Here is a 21,047-nt window from a genome sequence, read left to right as displayed (position 1 = left end):
ACAATACATTTTACTTTTTACATTACATACTGTGGATACCGAATAATGGCACCAGATACTGTTGTCTGGAAAATTTTGATGTTAACGTATGTGGTCAAAAACTTATCAAACCCCTCACAATCTGTTACAATCTAGCAAGCAGAGTATGTCTTAGTATCAAAAACAGTGATAGGACAGTGTTTATGATGCAGATTTTATTATTTGCCTGTAATAAAATGTCATATATGTTTACACAGTATAAGAAATGACAAAGGTTTTGTCTTCTTCTTCTAATTTCTTATGTTTTGCTGAGTTCACATTTGGACTAATCAGTGAATTAATAACTTGATGTATTTTATTGATTCACAGAAAAGAGGCTCAATAAACATCCTGTTTTCCCATCATCTCGTCTCAGTTGGGTTCTTGGCTGAGTCATGTCTGTGTTGATAGGTTTCATGTATCTGTAGTTTTCCTTTTATCGCTGCTCTTTCCCTCCCTCTGATTGTTTCTCTTAGCTAAAGCGTGAAGCAAAGCATGACTCGTAATGCATTTCATTTCTGATGGGACTATTTTATGGAGACATCAATGTCAAAGTGTTCTTCCTCTAATTCTTTTGGTTTGTTAGCTTTGACCACCAGTTGCTGAACCAGTCACATGAAGCATCACTTAGAGTTTATGTATTTCTTTTTTCCAGCTGATGAAATTCTTATGAATTGGTCTTTGTCTGTTCGGCTGATTGTGTCCACTCCAGTCCCTCCTGACTATTCTGAATAAGTCACATCACTTCCCCTGCATCAGATTTGTTTTCCCAAAAGAAAAAAACCCATTAGACAAAGGCTGTTATGCCAATTGTGCAAGTGATATTGCTAAGAATTACAGAAGCTGGCCACAAAGTCAATAAAGGCGTTTTTAAACTGTAATGTTTGGAGAACGTCTGGAGAGATTCACTAATGAAGAACGCAGCAGGAGATCGTCCGAGTCAGACGTGTTCACGACAGCAGGAAGACATTCAGGCAAGGGGGTGGAGCCTGGGTAGATCACATATAGCCCCTCTGGAAAAAAATGTCAGTAAAATGTCTGGACTTCAGTGCACGTCTGAAAGCGGCATTACATCAGCAGCATTACATCAGCAGCATTACATCAGCAGCGTTACATCAGCTTTTACTAAAAACAGGAAAAGGTGATTTACTTTAGTCAAGTGTAAATCTATTCCTCATCATACTGTCTCCATAAAGCTGAATGACGAACACTCACCTCTCCTCTGATGTGAGGTGTGACACCCAACAGACCTTTAATCATTGATTGGATTGATAAATTATTCAGATGGCCGCCAGTGTTGCAGGGACAATGTCTCACACACACACACACACACCTCCTCCCCCTTCTCTTGAGGGCCGCTCATACAAGTCTTTGTTGTGTAAAAACAAGTGTTGCGCTCACATGGTGATAATTACTTTGTTATGTTGTCAAACAGAAGAGAAGTGTTTGTGTGTGTTCTCCATGAATTCAAGTAAAACGTATGTTTGCCAGTATGTTTTTGTAATAACTGATACAGTGGTCAAGTTTCTGTCATTACAGGCTAAGCTCTCCTGACTCGTCTCAAGTTTCAGGGCTCACTACAAGGTTGATACGGGAAGAATGAAGAAGTGTTTTTAGAGAATTAATCTGTATGTTTAAACGATTTATAAATCTGACATCAAATTTTCCCTGCACTTATCCCCTCAGTTTCTTTAAAGCTACACTTCAGCTGTAGGAGAGTTTATCTTCCAGCCTCATCAGGAGTTTGTTTTGTTTGCTCATGAATAATCCATTTCACACCTCACTCACATGTGCGGCTCAGTGTCACACCTGTAGAGTCCCCAGCTCGTTGCCTGGTGCATGAAACTTACTGGAAACAGGCTGATTCATGGAGCGGAGGTCTCAGGGAGAAACAGGCCTCTGACTTCATCGAGGGTGCAAACAGCAACAGAAGCTGCTGAACAACGCGTCGGTTTCCAAAGAACAACATAGACCCTTTAGTTTGCTGAGTAGAGAGAACAAAGACGACAGGCAGCAGCTGTAGTAAGATGAGTGCATGTTGAGTGAGTCCTATACTGACTGAGATAATCTGTCTATATCAGAGGATTATACAGGTCGTCACTGAAGGTTTCGTCAATAGTCTATATGCCATCTTTGTTTTGTGTGTTTCATAGATAATTTACAAGCTATTCAAGATAATGCATTTCTTTTATAAGGATTCACATTAGCTGATGTCAGGCATCTTCCTGAGGTTCAAACAAAACACACGTAGCTCCGACAAGGCCCCTTAAATTCAATCAAGCTGCACCAAATGTCCCACGCTCATGGATATTAGTTCCTTAAATGTGGCTGATACATGAACTATTCCCTGAAAATGTAAAAAAAAACAACCTGTGACTCGCAATGTTTAAGAAAATGATAAAACCAATTCCTGGATCTGTGTAATCTTACAAACAAATGAACAGCGATGAAAACACTAATCAGTTGAGCTGCTGATTGACAAACAACTTTTAAATAAAAATAAGATGTATTTTCAACAAAACTCTTTCTGGAAAACAATTTTCCTTTGAATATCCTTACACACTAAACTATATTAATTCACATGTAGAAAATAAATGCAGAGGCTACAAGAGCGTTCCAGCATATAAAGCTAAATCTTTTGGTTTATGTAAAATCTTCCTGGTGTCCTCTCCAGTTGCCAAAACATTAATATAAACATGTTGATGTTTTTTTCCATAGAATAAATTCTCTATCAAAAGTGTTTCCTAGAATTAAAGAGACACGCGTCCTTTCAGTGCTTAAACAACTGCTAATAAAGATAAAGATTCATAAAGACTTTTTAGAGCGTAATGACTCTGCCAGTTACAGTTACAGCCTCCTTTATCCGGCTGTGTCAGGAGCATAAAGCACCTGCCCATGTGAGTTTATTCACCTTTAGTGATGGCACAATGTGACTTACTTTAAAAATCCATTAGACCAGGAACGAAACAACAGGAAGTACCCAAGGAGGAGATCTTACCGAAGAGTGTGATTCAGCAATAATTAAATAAAACATATTTTCTGATAGTTTTTCACTGAGGGGCCGAAACAAACCCCTTCATTAAATTACACCATAATGAAGACATCCGACAAATTAGCACCATATTAGTTGTTGGACCATTCAAGGATTTAAAAGCTTGAAAGAGAGAAAGCAGCAGCAGCTCTCATCACTGCAGGACACAGAGATCATGCCGAAGCATAAATGAGTGTCTGGATCTTTTAGTGTTGATTTTATAGGCGTATAAAGCAGCAGCACGAGGCCCCTGGTCGGACTAATCGTACACAGTTTGACCAGGGGGAGAACAAGCTGCTGCTTCCTTCTCCTCATCTCACAGAGCTCTCCAATTTGTACTGATAGAGCTGTCAAAGACGACTCCAGCAGAGGGAGACGAATCAGTTTCAGTAGAGCTTTATTAAAACAACACAAAACCACCATGAAATGATTTGTTTCTAACATGCAGGTGATAATACTTTACATTTCTGGTATTTGTGAACAAGACTTGACTACAGATTATAACAAATCTCAAATCTGTATTTTTGTTATGTCGACGGGTTCATGCATCGTTTATGATAAATCGTCCAAAAAATACCTGGAGAACACTGTGTCCATATCATTTGAACACATTCCAAAAAGTACTGCTGTGCACAGTTTTTTTCCCACTAACTGCAAAATTAAATCAACTGTAAGTGTTTTTTAAAAAAGGCCACAGGGACATTTTAGCAGCGGTACGACTTGAAATAGAGGAAGGAAAAAGGAAATGGTTGACAAAGCCTGTAAATCAGCTGAAAGGTTCTTCCTGCCGGATGGTCTGCTCTGCCGTACTTATTCTGCTGTTACAGGAGTCTCGCTGCTCGTTCGACACGACGACGCCCCCCCTTTGCTGTCTCAACACACAGCTAAAGTGGATCCATTAGCAAAGATGGAGGCAGACGTCTCTTGAGCCGTTTGTGTGTAGGTAATTTCCACTAATCACGGGGAGCTCATCTGTGTCATGCTCAGTGGCTGTGGTCGCTACAGAAACCCAAACAATGGGAAAGACGTTTGGCACCAATGCATCATGGGAAAAACTACCCCAGAGCCTATGCACATGTAACGTCCAACCAAACAGGTGTTTTCTGGTTAGAACTCTTTTCAGGACTGTGTGGGCGGGGACCAACTGTTTGACTGACAGCTCTGTCACTCTTCTCATTGGTGTTTTGAGTTTTGGGACAACATACATTTCCACCATAGCTCCACCCATTTTTAACCTGGTCTGGTAATTAAAACCAAAAGTGAAGCCAAAGTTAAATAAACCATGTAAAATAAAATTTTAGGTTCTTATCACACTGATGTTTTTTTAAGTGCTCATTTATTATTTTATTGGTGTGGTTTTAATTTTGTTATTTGATGATGGCAAAAGAGGGTGAAACATTATGATTGACAGCTGAGACTGACCTGTGATTGGTCTAGCATGTGTATCGGAGAGATCTTACCGTGGATCCACCCCCCCGATCGCTACCGCGCAGACTCAGGCTCCAAATGCTTAGAGATGGCAGTTTTTGCATCGAGGAGTTTTTGGCTTCATTTCTGGACAGTGGGAGGAAGCGCAGATGGACTGTCCGTCTTTATTTACAGTCTTTGGGATAACATGGTCGTCTCTGAGGAGGAAAAGCAGAGAGAACATTATATTCAGGTGATTGTACTGTAGTGAAAACATAATTATGAACAATATATAACATATTCTTTTGATTGTTCCCTTCACTGGTCCTTAAAGATCATCTTTCCTGAGTCAGACCCTGATAAAGAATATTTTCTGTGGTTGCTTCTGTGATATCAGAAATGTGGAGCTTTATCTGACTTAGCAGGGAAATAACACAGATTAACATTAGCTCTGCTGTCATATAAAGCCTCGTCCCTTGGTTTAGCCTTCCATGGCCTGTTTAACTTAACATCAGTGAGAGCCCTCAGAGCTAACCTGATTTCATTAGCACATCGGGCCACTGCTCTGCTGTCGGTGGCCAAACCAAACTCAGCGTGTCCTCGGAGAGCAGCTCTCATCTAACTAACTGCATATCTGGGACAAACCATCCATTTCCGCTCTCTCTGTCTAACCTTCTGGAAGGACACCTGATGCCACACAATGGCACCTGTTAGCTGGGAATAGCCTCCGCTCACTGTGCGTCAAAAGGCTACATGAGAAGCCAGAAACCTGCACGAATAAATGCCCAAAACACAATGACTGTTGAATACATGGATGCATGAGAGAGGGGGTCTGTGTGTCTCTGTACCATCTGGTTTACGGTCTTCATTCACCAATATATTCTTAGTCATTTCCATTTTATTATAACTGTAGAATTAAAATAAAAAAAACCCAATAACTGATTATTTTACGTAAGCATTTCAGTTTAAAGAGTCAGTTCTCATGGGAACAAATCCCAGAAAACATTGGTGAATGTCAGAAACCTTGTAAAAACTGCATAAGTGGGGTTGAAGAAGAAATGTCGGTTAGTGAATGAGGCCCAGTGCTTTTTTCTTTATGCTGCACTCGCCTGTCAGAAACATCTGACAACATGAAGGCTGAGCACAGACGATTCAAACACTTAAAACTGGGAGCAGCCTCCTGCAAAGGATCTTCATTGAGTGAACGATTTATTGTTTCATGATCATAAATAATAAAAGACAACTATGTGTAGAGGAAAGAATGAAACATCAGATACTGGTTGAGTCGGTTTGAGGTGGATTTTGACCTCTTCAGATGTTTAAAACCAAATCCATGTCATTCCTGCAGATATCTAGTATTTTTAAAATGAATGGACTATGTTAATAAGGTGCTTTTCTATTCTTATTGACCGATCAAAGCGTTTTACAGTGTAGGTCATTCATCCCTTCATTCACCGGTTTCCAAAGATCTTCAATTTCCTACATATTGTGTTAGTAAGAAATAATCTAGATAATCAAGGTTTTGAGCTTTGAAAAACTATTTCATGGATAGTTTAGAATCCTTCAACGCTTGTGTGCTAAATACAAAACTGGAGCCATCAGCTGGTTTACTTAGCCTTGCATATAAGATAGGAATAGCCAATATTAAAAAAATATATACTTGAATCACAAGTATATATTATATATTCTTTCTCTAGTATGATAAGTACTGTTACAATATTTGACCAGAAAAAGGTTCTATGAGATAAGGCCTCACTTTCTGTTTACAGCTGCACATCACTGGTGCCTGGTAAACAGCACATGTGATGATTGAACCTGAAAAGCAAACAGAACATCAGGCGCAGGGAAAGAAAAATATTGAAACATTGTCAGAGGGTTTGTGTGGAGTTTGCTTCTTTAAATACCGGATTGAGGCTGAGACTGATGAATACGCAAACGTGGTGAAGGCATGTGATGATAGAGATGGAAATGGTAAAAACATACAAGATGACAGTGTAATTCCAGTGTGCCTCATTATATCACACACACGACGACCACAAATGTTGCCCCTTAAATGGGCTGAGGAGCATTTTTTTTTTTCTTGATGATATATCTCATTAGCGGCCTGTCAACTCTGGACTCACCGCCCCTCCACCGCACCTCCTCCCAGCCGTCTCCTCTTCCCACACTCCAACAGCAGGCACTGACATTTGTATAATGAATGCGGTTCATTTTCAGACAGTTGCCCAATTAGGTGCTGTGGACCGGGGAGAAAGTTTAGTTGTGTTTGTGTAAATGCAATGTTCTCCAGAGAAGGAGCCCCGAGGATTATATTTGATCTCTGCGAGTGTAAAGTAGAAGTAGAGGGATAATTAATTAATTTGTGAACTACAGTTGGGAGCGTATTAAGGTGAATGCACCGTGGTGTAAGCAGGAGCAGTTTCAGACTCTATAATTAAACACAGTTCACAGTTTTACAGCGCACACAGTGATTAGCATTTACTGCGGACGTGAGATCATCAAACTTACAACAAACAGTCATCTCATTTAAATCTAAACTTCTTGGTTCATGAAGTTGCACTGTTGCATTATATGAGTTTTACATGTGTATAATGGGAAGTTTGCAATTGATCTATCAAAAATGATTTAGATTTTTTGTTAAATGTGTTTAATATCTTAGTATCTTAGACAGCTGCCAGAAAGGGAAGCCAAATCATCTCAATCGCCACCTAGTGGCTTGTTGCAGTATAGGTCTTTACATACATTCTGTACATTTGCAGTGTTTGATGTGATGATTTACATGGAATGTAAATTTGATATGTACGTTTTAAATAGTTCTAATTTCTATAAACTTAAAGGTTTAGTATAGTATGTTTTATGTATATATGATTTGCTTGCGGGCAAAGCAATTATGGCTCCAAACTAATAAAGAAATAAACACACGAACCAGTCCCTCACATCTGTTGCTGTGAGTGTTGCAGCTCAGATAAGAAAAGTTGTTTTTCCGAACGACAACAAACAATTGGGCGGCTCAGACGTTTGCCTGGAAGCAGCATTCTTTTGCATGAGGTTTATAAAGAAACAGCCTCTTGTAAACAAATTATTTCTTGATGTTTGTGAGTAAACAGGCGCTACTGGTCTTTGTCTTTAGTCGTCTGGGTGATGTAATGTCCTTTAAATGGGGCTGATTGCAGGGATGCTGCTGAGAAGGGTGTAAACACTGCCAAGGAGCCCTTATTGGCATTTTCTAAATTGATTGGACAAGTTACATTTTGTTAGGTTAGTTGGAACAAATACAGAAACACGATTAATCAGTTACAGATCAATCAGCAGTTTACAGTGGAGTTTTGAAGCACTCGTATATGGTGTATTGGTTATTAAGGAGGTTGGTACGAATAAAAGTACTAAATATGTGTGTGTGTGTGTTGGCCATGTGTTATCTTGACAAGAAAAATAAACAGGTTCATGTCTTAAGTTAACTTAAGTTGTGCCAAAGAGTGTTTGTCGTTATTAGAAAGACCAGATCAACACTATCAAACAATGTGATGTCACGCTCCAACAACTTGTTTCAGTGTAAATATTTGATTCGGATCACATTCCAGCTTCGGTCTGTTTATTTTGCCTTGTGGCAAATGGACAGAGAGAGATGAAGAAACTAATAAAACAAAAGTGGTGTGGAGGTGGACAACAAAAAACTCAGAGGAAGTCCTGTACTGCCTTGATTTTTTCAGATCGTGTGTGTGTGTGTGTACGTCAGCATGTGGAGTATAGTTCTTCCTAATCTCTGGGATAGACAGAGACAGCTCATGATATGGTTCATTATATTTCCACTGCTGCACTTGCAGTGTGGAGGAAGCCTGTAGATAAGATGCTATCTGTGAAATGAACAGCAGGGCAATGTGTTTCCTGTGTCTGTGTGTGTGTGTGTGTGTGTGTGTGTGTGTGTGTGTGTGTGTGTGTGTGTATAGACACCCTTGGAATAAAACAGGAATTGTAATCATGACACACAAATGGTTTAAATGTCATTAATATAATATATTAATGTAATGTAATGATTTTCACCAAACTACATTACAAAATTACATTTAGTCAAATTTGTTTTGCACATATTCATCATAAAGTGTGTTATTTGCACCCATAATGTGTAAATATAATTTAAACCCTGGTGAGTGGATTTTTCAACTCCATGTAGTGTTTAATAGAAACATTTGAAATTTACCTTAACTGCTGGTTTTGTCTTATGTAGTTAGAAGAAATTATACATTTTGTATTAATGTTGCACCTCTCTCTCTACGTGACAGCCAGTCGCCACTGCTCTTGTCTCTGACCTGTTTTAAGAAAAAAATGGGGCAGTTACCAAGGAGAGAGCCCAATCATCACAAACATTCATTCACTGGTCAGAGGACAACCTGCGCCACCTCCACGGCCACCAACGAAATTGGATTCCAAAGCTCTGAGTTCAGAACTTTTTATTTCTGTCATAGTGACAAAATATCCAATATAAATATCAAGTATCTTGAAAAGTTCATGTCCACCAAAACTTTATCGGTAGTCACACCAGTGGATGACTTTTTTGCAAACAGGATCGTATAACCTCATATTGTGTTATTTCTGTCATGTTAAACAGATTCAGCTCAGTATAAGAGGAAGGAATAGTCAACAGAACTGTTAATCTTAACTTAATTAGTCGCTCAGTGCCATCACGATAACAGAGTGAACTGTGAGTCACATCCTTCCAACAGGAAGCAAAGAGAATCCATCCTTCAGCCGGAGTGTCCAAACCAGAGGACATGTGGAAACTGTGTCGAATAGTGACAATTCAAATGTTCTCCATATTGTGTAAGAAATTGTATATCTACATAATCAAGGTTCTTTTCAGACATTTGCAGTCAGTCAAAGATTTACAATTTTGAAATTACTTCTCCGGTTTGAGGTTTATCAAGGATTTAAAGGAATATTTGAGCTTTTTGAGGAAGCACATTAATCAAATGAATCTGACAGCAGTCAAACATGTAAAAACCTGGGATGAAATGAACCTATAGCTCTCTTTACGTGACAGCCAGTCGCCACTGCTCTTGTCTCTGACCTGTTCAAGAAAAAATGAGGCAGTTACCAAGGAGAGAGCCCAATCGTTCATTCTAAAAATACAATCTGAGTCCAGCTGGTGAGCGGTTGTGATGCACTCTCCTCTTTTCTTCCTCTCTGCTGAGGATGATTGGTGAAACTAAAAATCAGAAAGGACACGCATAGAACAACAGGTGAGAAAAATAACCAATAATTCTGGTGCAGCAGACAGAAGTGACTTGAGGGACTCCTTCTCTGGACAGTACTTTGCTCTAGACTAAATTAAATTAGATCAAAAGTGATTTTTTTAGAGCAACCACATGTGATTTGGGCCACAGCTCCCAGGATGGAAAGGAGGCCAAGATAAGCTCTGCACTGTGTTTCGGGGGGAGAATGACTCCACTAAAAAATACCCATTCCAAATAAAACGCTGCTTTCAAAGTCTGACCTGCTCTTGCCGTGGGGAGCTGGTCAACAAGACATTTTTAATAACTGTATTTTTGTCCGAGTGCTGACACCATCTAGTCCGAGGGACATTTGTTTTGAGCTGCAGCCAGCTGTATTCTCTTTAGACAGACCCACTGTATAATGTAATGAGGCAGCACAGACAAAGCACCCAATTCCCAGCGTGTCCTCTTTCCCCTGGGAGCAGTGATCGTGATGATGGTGCCGTTAGTTGCTTGGTTTCATGCTGAATCATGATCACACGCAGCCACATGGCCCCGCTTCTCTTTCTTTTCGCCCCTTTGGTCTCTGGAAAAATCCTACTTGCAGATTTTTTTTCATTTGCATGAGACAAGTGTGATCTGATTCACTTTACCGGCCTCTAATTCCAATAACACGAGGTGACCAATGTGCCTCTTATGTTTTAGCCATGACGCTGTTGCAGCAGATGTTGTTCCAGCCGTGATTTATAATGGTCAGCAGCAGGGATGCTGTTTTGCTTTAGACCATCTTGTAATTTGCATTGTAACCAGCTTAAAGTGGTTTTAAGTCTAAAACGCCCACAATGCTGTTGTGGCCATCTTGTGAGAAGCTAATGCCAAAGCCATAAGTCTAATAATCATGTAAATATTAAAACAAACCCCATTACCCCTTGGTGTATTTCTCAGGCATTAATATATAATGTTTTCTGCCCATTAGCTTTTAGTTTTCTATGCTGATTTGTGCATTAGTCTTTATTACACAGCAGCTGATGGAGCACCCAGTCGTCATTTTACCTAAACAGACCTCTCAAACATATTGGGTAATAATGTACACTTGCATTTTTATGCTAATAGATTATTATTGCTGCATAATGGCTTTTTGAATTTAAGCTTGAACGGCTCAGTGAGTAGGATTTACACAGATCTATTGTCAAAAATTAAATATAATATTTACTATTTAATTAGAGTGCGAATCAATTTGTTTTTGAAAACGGAACGAGCTCCTTGTATCTACCTGAAGATTGGGTCTGCCATGTCTCTGTAGTGGTCCAGAAGGGACCAATTAGTAACTGGCTTTGCACTTTATGATTTCTCATTTACTCAATAAAATAACATCATGTCTCTGGAAGTTTAATGAATATCATCTTTTAATATTTGTGATTCCTTTGCTGTGCTCGTGATCTGTTTTATTTTGCGGCGCTTTGTCACTTAGATTTTGAAAAGTTCTCTATAAATAAAAGTTATTATTACTATTATTATTATAAATTAAATCATAAATGTGTTAAAATTGGGGGATGACTTACAAAACCTTGCTTTACAATAAGAAATGTACCAATTATATATATGATTAATAATGCAAGTATAATAATAATAATAATACTTATTATTATTGTTATTATTATTATTATTATCAATACGGAAGTAGCGGTTCCGGTCTATTCTCTTTCCTCATTGGTCAGAATATTTAGCTCCAGAAATTCCATTGGCTGACGCTTTGAGCTGGAAGATTAGCTTGTTATGTAGCCACCTAGCTAGAGAGGGGCGTGTTATCTGCTCGGTTTAGTAACAATACTTCATCTTTCAGCGCGTTTTAAAACTCGTTAACTCTCGTTAACACAACTAACGTCAACACCGAGTGTGTCGCTTGTGTATTTTACCCGCTGAGCTCGTTCTCTCGTCCTCTCATCGCGGTGACAACTTGGGCATGCTAATGTTAGCCGAGCGGCTAACCTCGGTAGCTAGCTAGTCGGCCCTGCAGCTCAACGACTCTTCCAGATGTGAAGTTCACCTTGTAGCCACAGACATCCAGCTGCAGGACGAGTTATTACGCGGCCGCTGTGGGAGCTATGGCATCGACCTGGCTCCGGTGCTTGTCCCGGGCTAAAGCGACCGCAGCAGCGGGCCCGACCCAAACATTAGCCGGTGTGTGCTGCAGGAGACATGTCTGCAGTTCACCTTCAAGACGGCAGAGCTGCATGTCGGCCTGGGTCATTGACCAGTATGGCTCCAATGGGGTTCTGAGGTTCACTGAGGAGGCCACTGCATCCACCGTCAGGTCCCCCACTGAGCTCACCATTCAAGTCCACGCAGCCAGTCTGAACCCTCTGGATCTATCCATGAGGGGTGAGTGTCAGATTATGGACATTTTAGATAAATCAGCCATCACTCAACTCACCTGATCACTTCCTCTTCCTCCCTCACAGGTGGTTATGGAGCGAAGTTGCTTAAGTTAAGAAGGGATCCGATGTCTGTGACGGACGGGGATAGTGAGTTTCCTCTGATCCTGGGTCGAGATGTGTCTGGTGTGGTGGTGGACTGTGGAGCGGAGGTCACACATTTTGCTCCAGGAGATGAGGTAGGAGCAGAAGAGGATGGATAGTTTATTGATCCCGCGGGAAAGTTAGACATCCACTAGCTCATAAAACAGTCAAGAGGATAAAAATATAAGGTCAAGAATAAATCTTTAAAATTGAGATCTATCAGCTTTGACCTGAAGCTCTTTGTGTCTGTGGTGACTTTTACCTCTCGGAATTCAACGTCAGATTTATGTAACTTTGGTTTAGCAACACAAACACATATAATTGGAGGGCTCCTGCTCTCTATGATTTCATTAAACACATTTGATTGAGTTAACACCTGTTTTACAACATTAATAAAAAATCAATGTAGAAGTTGTGGTAAATCTAAGTGTACCTAATATCGTCAAAAATAGTTGAACACGCCCAAAGTTGTTAAAAAGGTTGTTATCTAAATCTTACCCTGATTCTCTACAAATGTATAGTTTCAAGGTATTTATTAACATGTCTCCCTCCCAAGTTCTTTCTGCTTGGTTATCACTAGTGTGACAGACAAGACAACTACTGTGCGGACTGTCCTGCAGACAGAAATGCAATCATGCAAATCCCGTTAATGTGATTAAACAATAGTACAAAACACCTGTTTTTGCATATAGCACCCCAGTTATCTTCTAGGAGTTTAAAAAATATTATTGGAAACGATTTTGACGATAACAACCGACGGGAACACCCGACTAAGCGCTTAATGGACAATTAACCAGAGTCAGACATTATGAGAAGGTGGTTAAACAGAGTCATGATCCGCATGATAAGTGTCATATTTGTGTTCCAGGTGTGGGCTGCTGTTCCTCCATGGAAACAAGGAAGTCTGGCAGAATTTGTGACTCTAACAGAGTATGAGGTGAGCTGAACAGCTTGTGGAGTTACATGATTGTTGTATATTTTCATTTTTATTTCACAGACAATCTCCAAGACTGTTGATGTCATCTAACGAAAGACTAGCTTCGAATTAAGTTCCCTGTCAGTATGTTGTTATGTAAATTGTACTAATGTAGTGAAAAGTTTTGACAAAGCGCTCCCTGTAATTAGGATTAAGTTTGTTTGGTTTGCAGGAGCCACTCTGGCAGCAATTACAGAGATGCACAAATTGCTCTGTGTTTTCCCTGTACTTCATTAATTCAGCAGCTCCTAGCTAGTCGCTCCTCACTGTAGCTCTGATGATTAGACTGAACTTTGTTGTGAATTTAAAAAGACTGCTGACATGTTGGTTTGTTTCTAACTTTTGACAATGACTGTGTTGCTGTTTTTTCTGCAGGTTTCCCATAAGCCGGAATTAGTGAGTCACACAGAGGCAGCATCAATCCCCTATGTAGCCAGCACTGCTCTGTCTGCGCTCGTCAGTGGAGGTGGTCTCTGCAGAGACAGCTCTTCAAATAAAAGGCAAGCATCAGCCTGACCTTGGATAACCTCGTACTGAACTCCTCCACTATTTAAGCACAGAACATTAATTCTGAATTCCAAGCTCCTGAAAAATATTAAAAACTGTCATCAAAGGTTGAGTCAATTCTCTCCAGGCCTTGGAGTTTCTTAATATGCTCTTTTCCTGAAGAGAAATCAGTCGTGTAGATCGTTACTTTGATAAGATGCTTTTTTTCCACCACATTTATTCCTGTGGTGAAATTGCTCCTCTGCTTCATTTTAATTGACATCAAAAAAGTTTTTTAAATCTTTTCTTTCACTCGTGGACTGTGAAAATTTCACTTGATGTGTAATTTAACCCTCCTAGAGTTTTGATCACTGGAGGATCGGGAGGTGTCGGAACATTCGCGATTCAAGTAAGACAAAGTGTCCCGCATGTAAATGTGAACTCTTTTAAAACTCTGAATGAGTTTAATGCCACTCTCTCGTTCTGTGTGTCCCTGTTGTCGCCAGTTATTGAAGGCCTGGGGCGCCCACGTAACAGTCACCTGCTCCCAGAACGCAGAAGGTCTTGTCCGAGGGCTGGGAGCTGACGAGGTGGTGGACTACACATCAGGAGATGTTGCTGAACAACTAGAGATGATGGAGAAGTATGTGGTCTTTCTATGAAAAGTGTAGATAGAGATCCGAGTAGAGTGAAACATTTGTCTACTAACCTATGTCAATGCCACTTCAACTGGAATGTCAATCTTCAAGCGAGGCATATAGCTCAGATTGTGATGTGACAAATGATGGGTTGGTAAAAAGACAAACCAGATAAGAGCTGACCTGCCGATGAAGTCACATTTCAATCCACTAGATGCTGATTTTTATTTCTCTGCCAAAATGTAATGGGTTTGATTTTGGCCCATGTCCCATCCTCCCATCATGTTTCATGGAAATCTGTCCTGTAGATTTTGCATAATCCTGCTGACAAGCAAACCAACCAAACAAACAAATGGACCAGGGTGACAAACATAACGTCCTTGGTGGAGGTAATAAAGGTGCTAATAAAAAGCTGTCGTCCATGACTATATGTGCTTCTCCCCTTTAAACACCAAATGTGGTCAACAGCTTCACTGAGTCTCTTTTTAGTTTCCATGGATACCAGGGCTAAAGGCCTGAGTGGATGCTAGTCCGCCCCCCCTCCCTGCTCTCAAAATAACCCCACAGCTTTGGCTTGAAGTCAAAACGATGATATTTTTCATCAACATACTCTTGAAAATCTGCTCTCCGACAGTGGAATAGTGACCTGATATGATTAAGTATTCTTTCAATGATGTTATGAAGTGTGTGCGTATACCTCAGTATTCTAAACCTTACTCCATTGGGACTCTACATTCTGACTGTCTGTGTTTGCACGCTCAGGTTTGATGTAATTTTGGACAACATTGGTGGAGAGACGGAGCAGTGGGCGATGGGCCTGCTGAAGCCCTGGTCTGGGGCAAAGTACATCACGCTGGTTACACCTTTACTCCACAACACCGATTCCATGGGCTTGTTGGACGGGACAGTCAACGCTGGAATCAGCTTGTGCACCAAGGCCATACAGGTAAACGGGAGCAACTTCTCATTTAAATAAAAACTGTTTCCAGAATCCTCTACTCTGGTTTTTACGTAATGTTTTGAGCCTGGCACTATTTGTGAGGCCTTTAGCATGGGTGTGGTGCACGGGTCCTCCCAAACCGAAATGGAATACTCGATCGTCAGTGGCCTGGAAAGACAAAATTGTGTAATAGGGTGTAATAGCTACACACACACACACACACACCTGTTCCAGCTAACAGAAGTTTTTGCAATGTTTTATTTCTGCTCTGTTGATCAGATTAATCAATTTCCGTTGAACAGTGGGAGGAGAAACTTGTGTAATAACTTGACTTAATTGCTTGATCTTTTGAAATGAACCCCACAGGGTGTAATAAATCAACAGTTTGCAGCAGCAGAGTTTTGTGTGTATGTCCTGTCTCACCAGTGCTCTGTCAGTGGAGTACATGTGTAATGAGGGTAGTGGGTGAATAGCTGAGGACAGGGTGGAGCTGCTACAGGAACTGAGTCAAGTTGTCCTGAGCGGTGGAGGCACTGATGAGAGCATGGCTGGCACTGTGTGTGCATGTGTGTGTGCGCAGCAGGAGTTGGGTGGTGTAGACCGTGTGTGTGAGTGCTAGTGTAAATGCCACGTGTATGTGTGTTTGCATCCGCATGCGTTTCTGCTGAACCAGCAGTATTCAGGTGTTTGTGCAGATTGCGGCCTATCTCCCCCCGTCAAATACCAGTGTTTGTGTGTTTCTTGCCAAGCCTCCGGGCCCCTTTGTCCTGGGAGCGTGCAGCTGGTCAGTTTGGCGGAGTTCAGCCGCAGCAGTCACACCCTCAGTGTCTGGCTCTGGACAGCATGTCTCTATCATATGGGAGAGCACGGTGCAACTGAGCCCTCTAGTGTTTAACTTCTTGGCAGCAATGAGTGATCAGGGAGAGCCTTTTTTTCTTCTCAAAGCAAGCAGGGATAGTTTTACCAGATAGTGTGACAAAGCAATACCACATATTAATTTATAATGATAACATATCAATTTATAATTTATACTTTACCCTTGTAACAAATATTGTCATATTTTCAAATTGAGGATACTGATATTTCAGCTCATCAATATATATCTTAAAAATGATTGCAAATGATTCCTTAATCTCCAAATGTAACTTCTGACTAAACACAATGTTTATAGTTTTATATTAAAACTGGTGACATTTGTGGAAATGTAAAACTCAAATAAGAATACCCAGATAACTGTGTGTCCTTTTAACACCGAGGAACAAAATGCCTGACTTCCTATTGCCTCTACTTTATTTTCTTTTTTAGAACGTGATATCAAGTGGAGTCTTCTACCGGTGGGGGTTATATGCTCCGGATGGGCCCTTCCTGGACGAGGTCAGGAAACTGGTGGATGCAGGGAAGGTAGTGTTCTGCCTCACATCACACATACTTGTCATTCAGAACCACTCACGCTGACAAGAGAGGGGAGATGGAAATCCTCTCATTTGCACAACAGTCACAGCCTGGGGGTGAAATTGATGCAGGGATGGAGATCATACAGCAATGAATATGAACATACCATGGATTCCATACATGCCTGTACTCAAGGCTTTGTTAAGGAGCGAGCATTCCCGCTGGTTGGTTGGTGGGCGGCGTGCACAGTTGGCAGCTGGGCAATCAAGTCAGGCGCCAGGGGACGGTGAATGGATTTTTTAAACAGTGCTGAGCAGCCATTCGTCAAAGCGCGTGCAACCTCTGTCCTTTTGTCCTGGGGCTTTACTACAAGCGGCGCACTCAGACCAGTGGCAGGAAGCCGCGGACACACACACACACAGCTCCCCCGCACAAAAACCAACACTCGCGCGCACCCTCCGCACGTCCCATCGATAGTTCCCAGTGTGACGCCACCGCGCTCCCCATTCATTGTTAACGACAAGAGATGCTGACCAGAATAACAAGCCTGGCCGCTGGTGTTGTGGGACCACCATAGGATTGTTCAGCCTCATCACATTCTGAACCCCTCCCTCACCATCAAAGCAGAGATGATGTAGCATTAGAAACTTGTGGGTACTTCTTTGTTTGTTTGTCATAATATGATATATGCTTCAGTTTCTGATTGGAATGTATATGCAAAAACACTATCATCTATATATCAGTAGTGTAATTAGTAGTCAGTTTGTGCTTTGACATGTCCGCTCCCCAAAAGCGAAGCCTCTTGACCGCTCCCTGGCCGCTGGTTCCACGTTAGTTAGTGGTGCTGAGACCTACTCATGATTGGTCAAGTATGTTTATCAGGAAACTGATACTGCGGCTCCATCCCCAGATTGCTCGTGTGTACACTCAGGCCCCAAATGAGGCCATCAACACAAGATGGTAGCATTAGTATCCAAGATGTTTTGGCTTACATCCTGCTCAGTGGGAGGAAGTGGAGACGTGTAGTCCATCTTTATTCAGTCTTTAAGTTGATCCCCTTAGCACAATTTAGAAATTGACTGAGATTACTGTCAATGCTCGTTCTTCCGGCTGATGGAGCACTCCACCCATCCGCCAACTCATCAAAACAAACCCACAGCCAGAACCAACATATATCTTTGTGGAGGTGAGGGGGCTGGGAAAGCACCTTCACCAGAGGATAGATCAGCGCAGCAGAGAGTTGTTAGCTGATTTATCCTCAGGTTTAAAAGGCAGCAGCTGAGCTTCCTCAGAACTGAGACATGGACAGAGACACTGATCTGCCAGCAGGAACTGCTGGACCTCTTTAAGTTTAGTTTAATTTATGTTTGCTGACGTGTGTTGAAAGACAATAAAAGTATGCTGAGACCCAAACGGTTCGTCTCTGGCTGCTGTGGTTAGAGCCCAGTGGCATGGTCGACTGCCACAGTGGCGCCCAACGTGGGGCACTCAACTTTCAAGGGTCCAGCAGGTTCTGAGGATCAATCAGCTAACAGCTCTCACCTGTGCTGATCGATCCTCAGGTGCAGGTGAAGGTCCCGGCCCCCTCACTTCCACAATATTTGATCTTTTGATTGTTTCCTTTTTTAAACATCCGATTCCTTATATCTTTTTCTGCCACTCCATCACAGATCCTGCCAGTCGTGGAGGCACAGTTCCCATTCTCCCAGGTGCCCCAGGCTTTTCAGAAGCTTGAGCACGGCCACGCCAGAGGGAAAACGGTCGTCAGGGTGGCTGAAAATGACACCAGACAGGCCGAGGAGTTGGCGCAGGATGACTGCACAGAGACTGCAGAGTCAGAGCAAGGAGTGCAGGGAACAGCACAGCAAAACTAAAGAGGGGAAGCTGATCACCAAGAGAATAAAGCCTGTGTGAGTCTTCTCACCTTTACAAGATGTTTCCTGACAGCATCAGACTGTTCTGTCCAAACAAATCAGAGGTGGAGCGACAGACTACGAGCGTGGTCTGAGCTCACAATGAGAGCCTGCCAAAGATTGTTGATCTTGTTAAAACTTTTCAAAAGGTTTTCACAAGGTGCTTGAGTGATGCTGTGTTCCTGTCATGCTGATGCTAATGTAAATATCAACTGCAGACTATAAGGTCAGCCAGGGTTTTGAAAGCTTTCTGTGTGCTGCATCATAACAAGAGAACACATAAATATCAGACAGAGCTTGAAATGTTTGTCAATAGATGTGTTTATGTCCAGTACCAGGTGAAGCAGCACGATAAGGCAGATAACCATTTACACTATTTTACATGAGCTCAGTCTCCTGAGCACTTTTTTCCCATCATGCATCTCATGTTATTACTCTGAGCAGGAAAAACCTTTGGGGGAACAACAAATAATGAAACTGGAGCAGTTTTCACACAGTTGTACAACAAGTACCAGCGCATTCTACTGTACAATGTATTTATTGAGAAAAATACTTTTATTTTGTTAACAAAAGACGTGTGTATGGTGTTGATTAAACAACGACAAAAGACATTTCAGGAGAATTTTTTTTTGTTTCATTTCCTTTTGCTGCGTGCAGCTGGAATATACTGAGCAACATTGAATAAAAATACAGGAAGACGTGTTAACACTGTTTTAAGTTAATTGACATCAGGCAAACAGATTTATTCAACGAAAAGATAAAATACAAACCTTTGGATATATTACTGGAAGTGTAAGATATGTAAAAAGTATTACAAGTTCATTTGCATAGTCAGTGGGTATTCCATATCCTCTCTGTGATCTCTGTTCTGCTCCAGCGTACCTCATCCTGCAGCACTCGTCGCGCTGCTGTGCCTCGGATAATATTAAGATCCTGTTGAGCAGCTTGGGAGGTTTTTCAGATAATCTCCACATCCCACCTTTGTTGGGGTTTATTTGCATCGAGGGTGTTCAGAATGATTTGGTTTTTGTCGTAGTTGTGGCCCCCTGAAAGAGACAGATGTGCCATTCAACATTGTTTTATTATTCATTTCCTGCAGCTAGGTTGTGTTTGCTGTTTGTTGTTAAAGATAGACAACACTCATTTATTATCATGAGCCATTGTAAGACCTGATTCTGCTCAGATAGGGGTTCTGTCAAAAACATTTCATTTCTCTGCACTGAAAGACAGCATGTACTATAACATTATCTAGTCCACTAGGTGTCACTAATTGACTGATATACGTTGATCCCCAGGATGCAAATACTCTGCCAGTAGTTCTGGTTAGTTTGAACTTAAATTGGTCATTAATAGACAGAAGTTGCATCCTGAAACACTAATGTGGTGATGCACTGTAAAAACCTGTGTTGAAATTAACATGTTTGATAATCGTTACAATCTTCCATGAAGTCTGTGCTGCATTCAAAGATTTAACAAGATTTACAGACGCTGATATAAGCACAAAGTACTTCATCTGCATTGTGAAAGCTCTCTGACATTTCGAACAGGAGGAAGTAATACATGTGGATATAGCTGCTCACCTTTGACTTCCAGAACCAGATTAGAGGAGGGGCTGTAGTGGATAAAGCCCTCGGGGGTGATACTCCAGAGGTGGACTTGGTTGTCAAGCTCCGGGGTCAGACCCACGCGGCTTCCTGCCATCGTCATGCTGCCGCTTGGACACAGGCAGCACTCCTCCAGCAGCTGGAAACACAAGGACAGCAGCTGGTTATTTTCTCTGGTGACATTTAGAAGAATAGAGTAGAGCTGGGCTGGTCCAAAGCCCTTTTCATACTCGACAAGAAACCCATCCACACCCATTAACTGAAAGGACACACTCTGCATTCATTCCTGCGTCAATCTTCCTCTGATTGAGTTTTTCTTTCACCTCAACGTTTCCACTTTATTCTCAAAAAGCAAGCGAAAAAAACCCCTGTACCTGGCCCTGACATTCTTCTGTAGGAACGCATCATCACTCTTTCTTTTGAGCTCACAACAGCTGATCTTTGATCTTAATACATGAGCGTTACCCTCAATATGTCAGACTGTTTTGAAAAACATATACACACCTAAAAAATATGACTTTTACGCAAAGGTAAAAAAAGTACATCAGTCTTGTGACGTATGAATTTGAATGTACGTTTTAAGAGTCTACTGGGTGATGGGTTAATATGTATGAGTGTGAATAACACACAGCTCCATCATTACTCATCCGAACACTACTCAACACAAACTCCACCGACCTCTGACCCTGGTTATCAGTCAGTCAGTTATTAGCATGATGATGGTGCTGTACCTTGCAGTGGAGATGTCCGTTCTGATGGAACCAGATCTGCTCCAATCCGCCCGTCTCTTCCGTCTCAAGTATCCGCAGCAGTTTAACATCATCTAAATCCCCCGTCACTGACATCATGAGCCCCGTCTGTCGGTTCCGCACACGGAAGTGCACCTGCTTCTGCTCGGGGAAAATACACGAAA

General features: G+C 41.4%; 2 protein-coding genes and 1 long non-coding RNA gene across 5 annotated transcripts in view; 1 reads left to right on the top strand and 2 right to left on the bottom strand.

The window, feature by feature from the left end:
• Positions 1 to 1,325: 1,325 nt before the first annotated feature.
• Positions 1,326 to 10,936, bottom strand: LOC109635961 (uncharacterized). The gene is made up of 4 exons (XR_002203164.2): positions 8,655 to 10,936; positions 6,213 to 6,271; positions 4,510 to 4,674; positions 1,326 to 2,002 (listed from the first exon to the last, which is right to left on the bottom strand). It is a non-coding gene; the product is annotated as an uncharacterized lncRNA (long non-coding RNA).
• Positions 10,937 to 11,402: 466 nt separating this feature from the next.
• On the top strand, positions 11,403 to 19,141 carry LOC109636076 (reticulon-4-interacting protein 1 homolog, mitochondrial-like). The gene is made up of 9 exons (XM_020097586.2): positions 11,403 to 12,048; positions 12,129 to 12,280; positions 13,054 to 13,122; positions 13,537 to 13,661; positions 14,008 to 14,056; positions 14,154 to 14,290; positions 15,048 to 15,231; positions 16,531 to 16,626; positions 18,288 to 19,141. Exons 1-9 carry the CDS (start codon positions 11,772 to 11,774, stop codon positions 18,489 to 18,491), a joined length of 1,293 nt encoding a protein of 430 aa, XP_019953145.2. The 5' UTR covers positions 11,403 to 11,771; the 3' UTR covers positions 18,492 to 19,141.
• LOC109635989 (beta/gamma crystallin domain-containing protein 1-like) overlaps positions 19,014 to 21,047 on the bottom strand; it is a 26,800-nt gene continuing 24,766 nt past the window's right edge. For all 3 annotated transcript variants that reach the window (XM_069514629.1, XM_069514628.1, XM_069514630.1), the window contains 3 exons: positions 20,866 to 21,024; positions 20,111 to 20,273; positions 19,014 to 19,576 (listed from right to left, as the gene is read on the bottom strand). In XM_069514629.1, coding sequence (XP_069370730.1) covers positions 19,488 to 19,576; positions 20,111 to 20,273; positions 20,866 to 21,024 — 411 coding nt within the window. In that variant the 3' untranslated portion in view covers positions 19,014 to 19,487. The remainder of the gene's footprint in view (positions 19,577 to 20,110; positions 20,274 to 20,865; positions 21,025 to 21,047) is intronic.

This window comes from Paralichthys olivaceus, chromosome 19 (genome assembly GCF_024713975.1).
Source record: "Paralichthys olivaceus isolate ysfri-2021 chromosome 19, ASM2471397v2, whole genome shotgun sequence".
NCBI classification, from domain to species: Eukaryota; Metazoa; Chordata; class Actinopteri; order Pleuronectiformes; family Paralichthyidae; genus Paralichthys; species Paralichthys olivaceus.
This window is presented reverse-complemented; position numbering and strand designations above follow the sequence as displayed.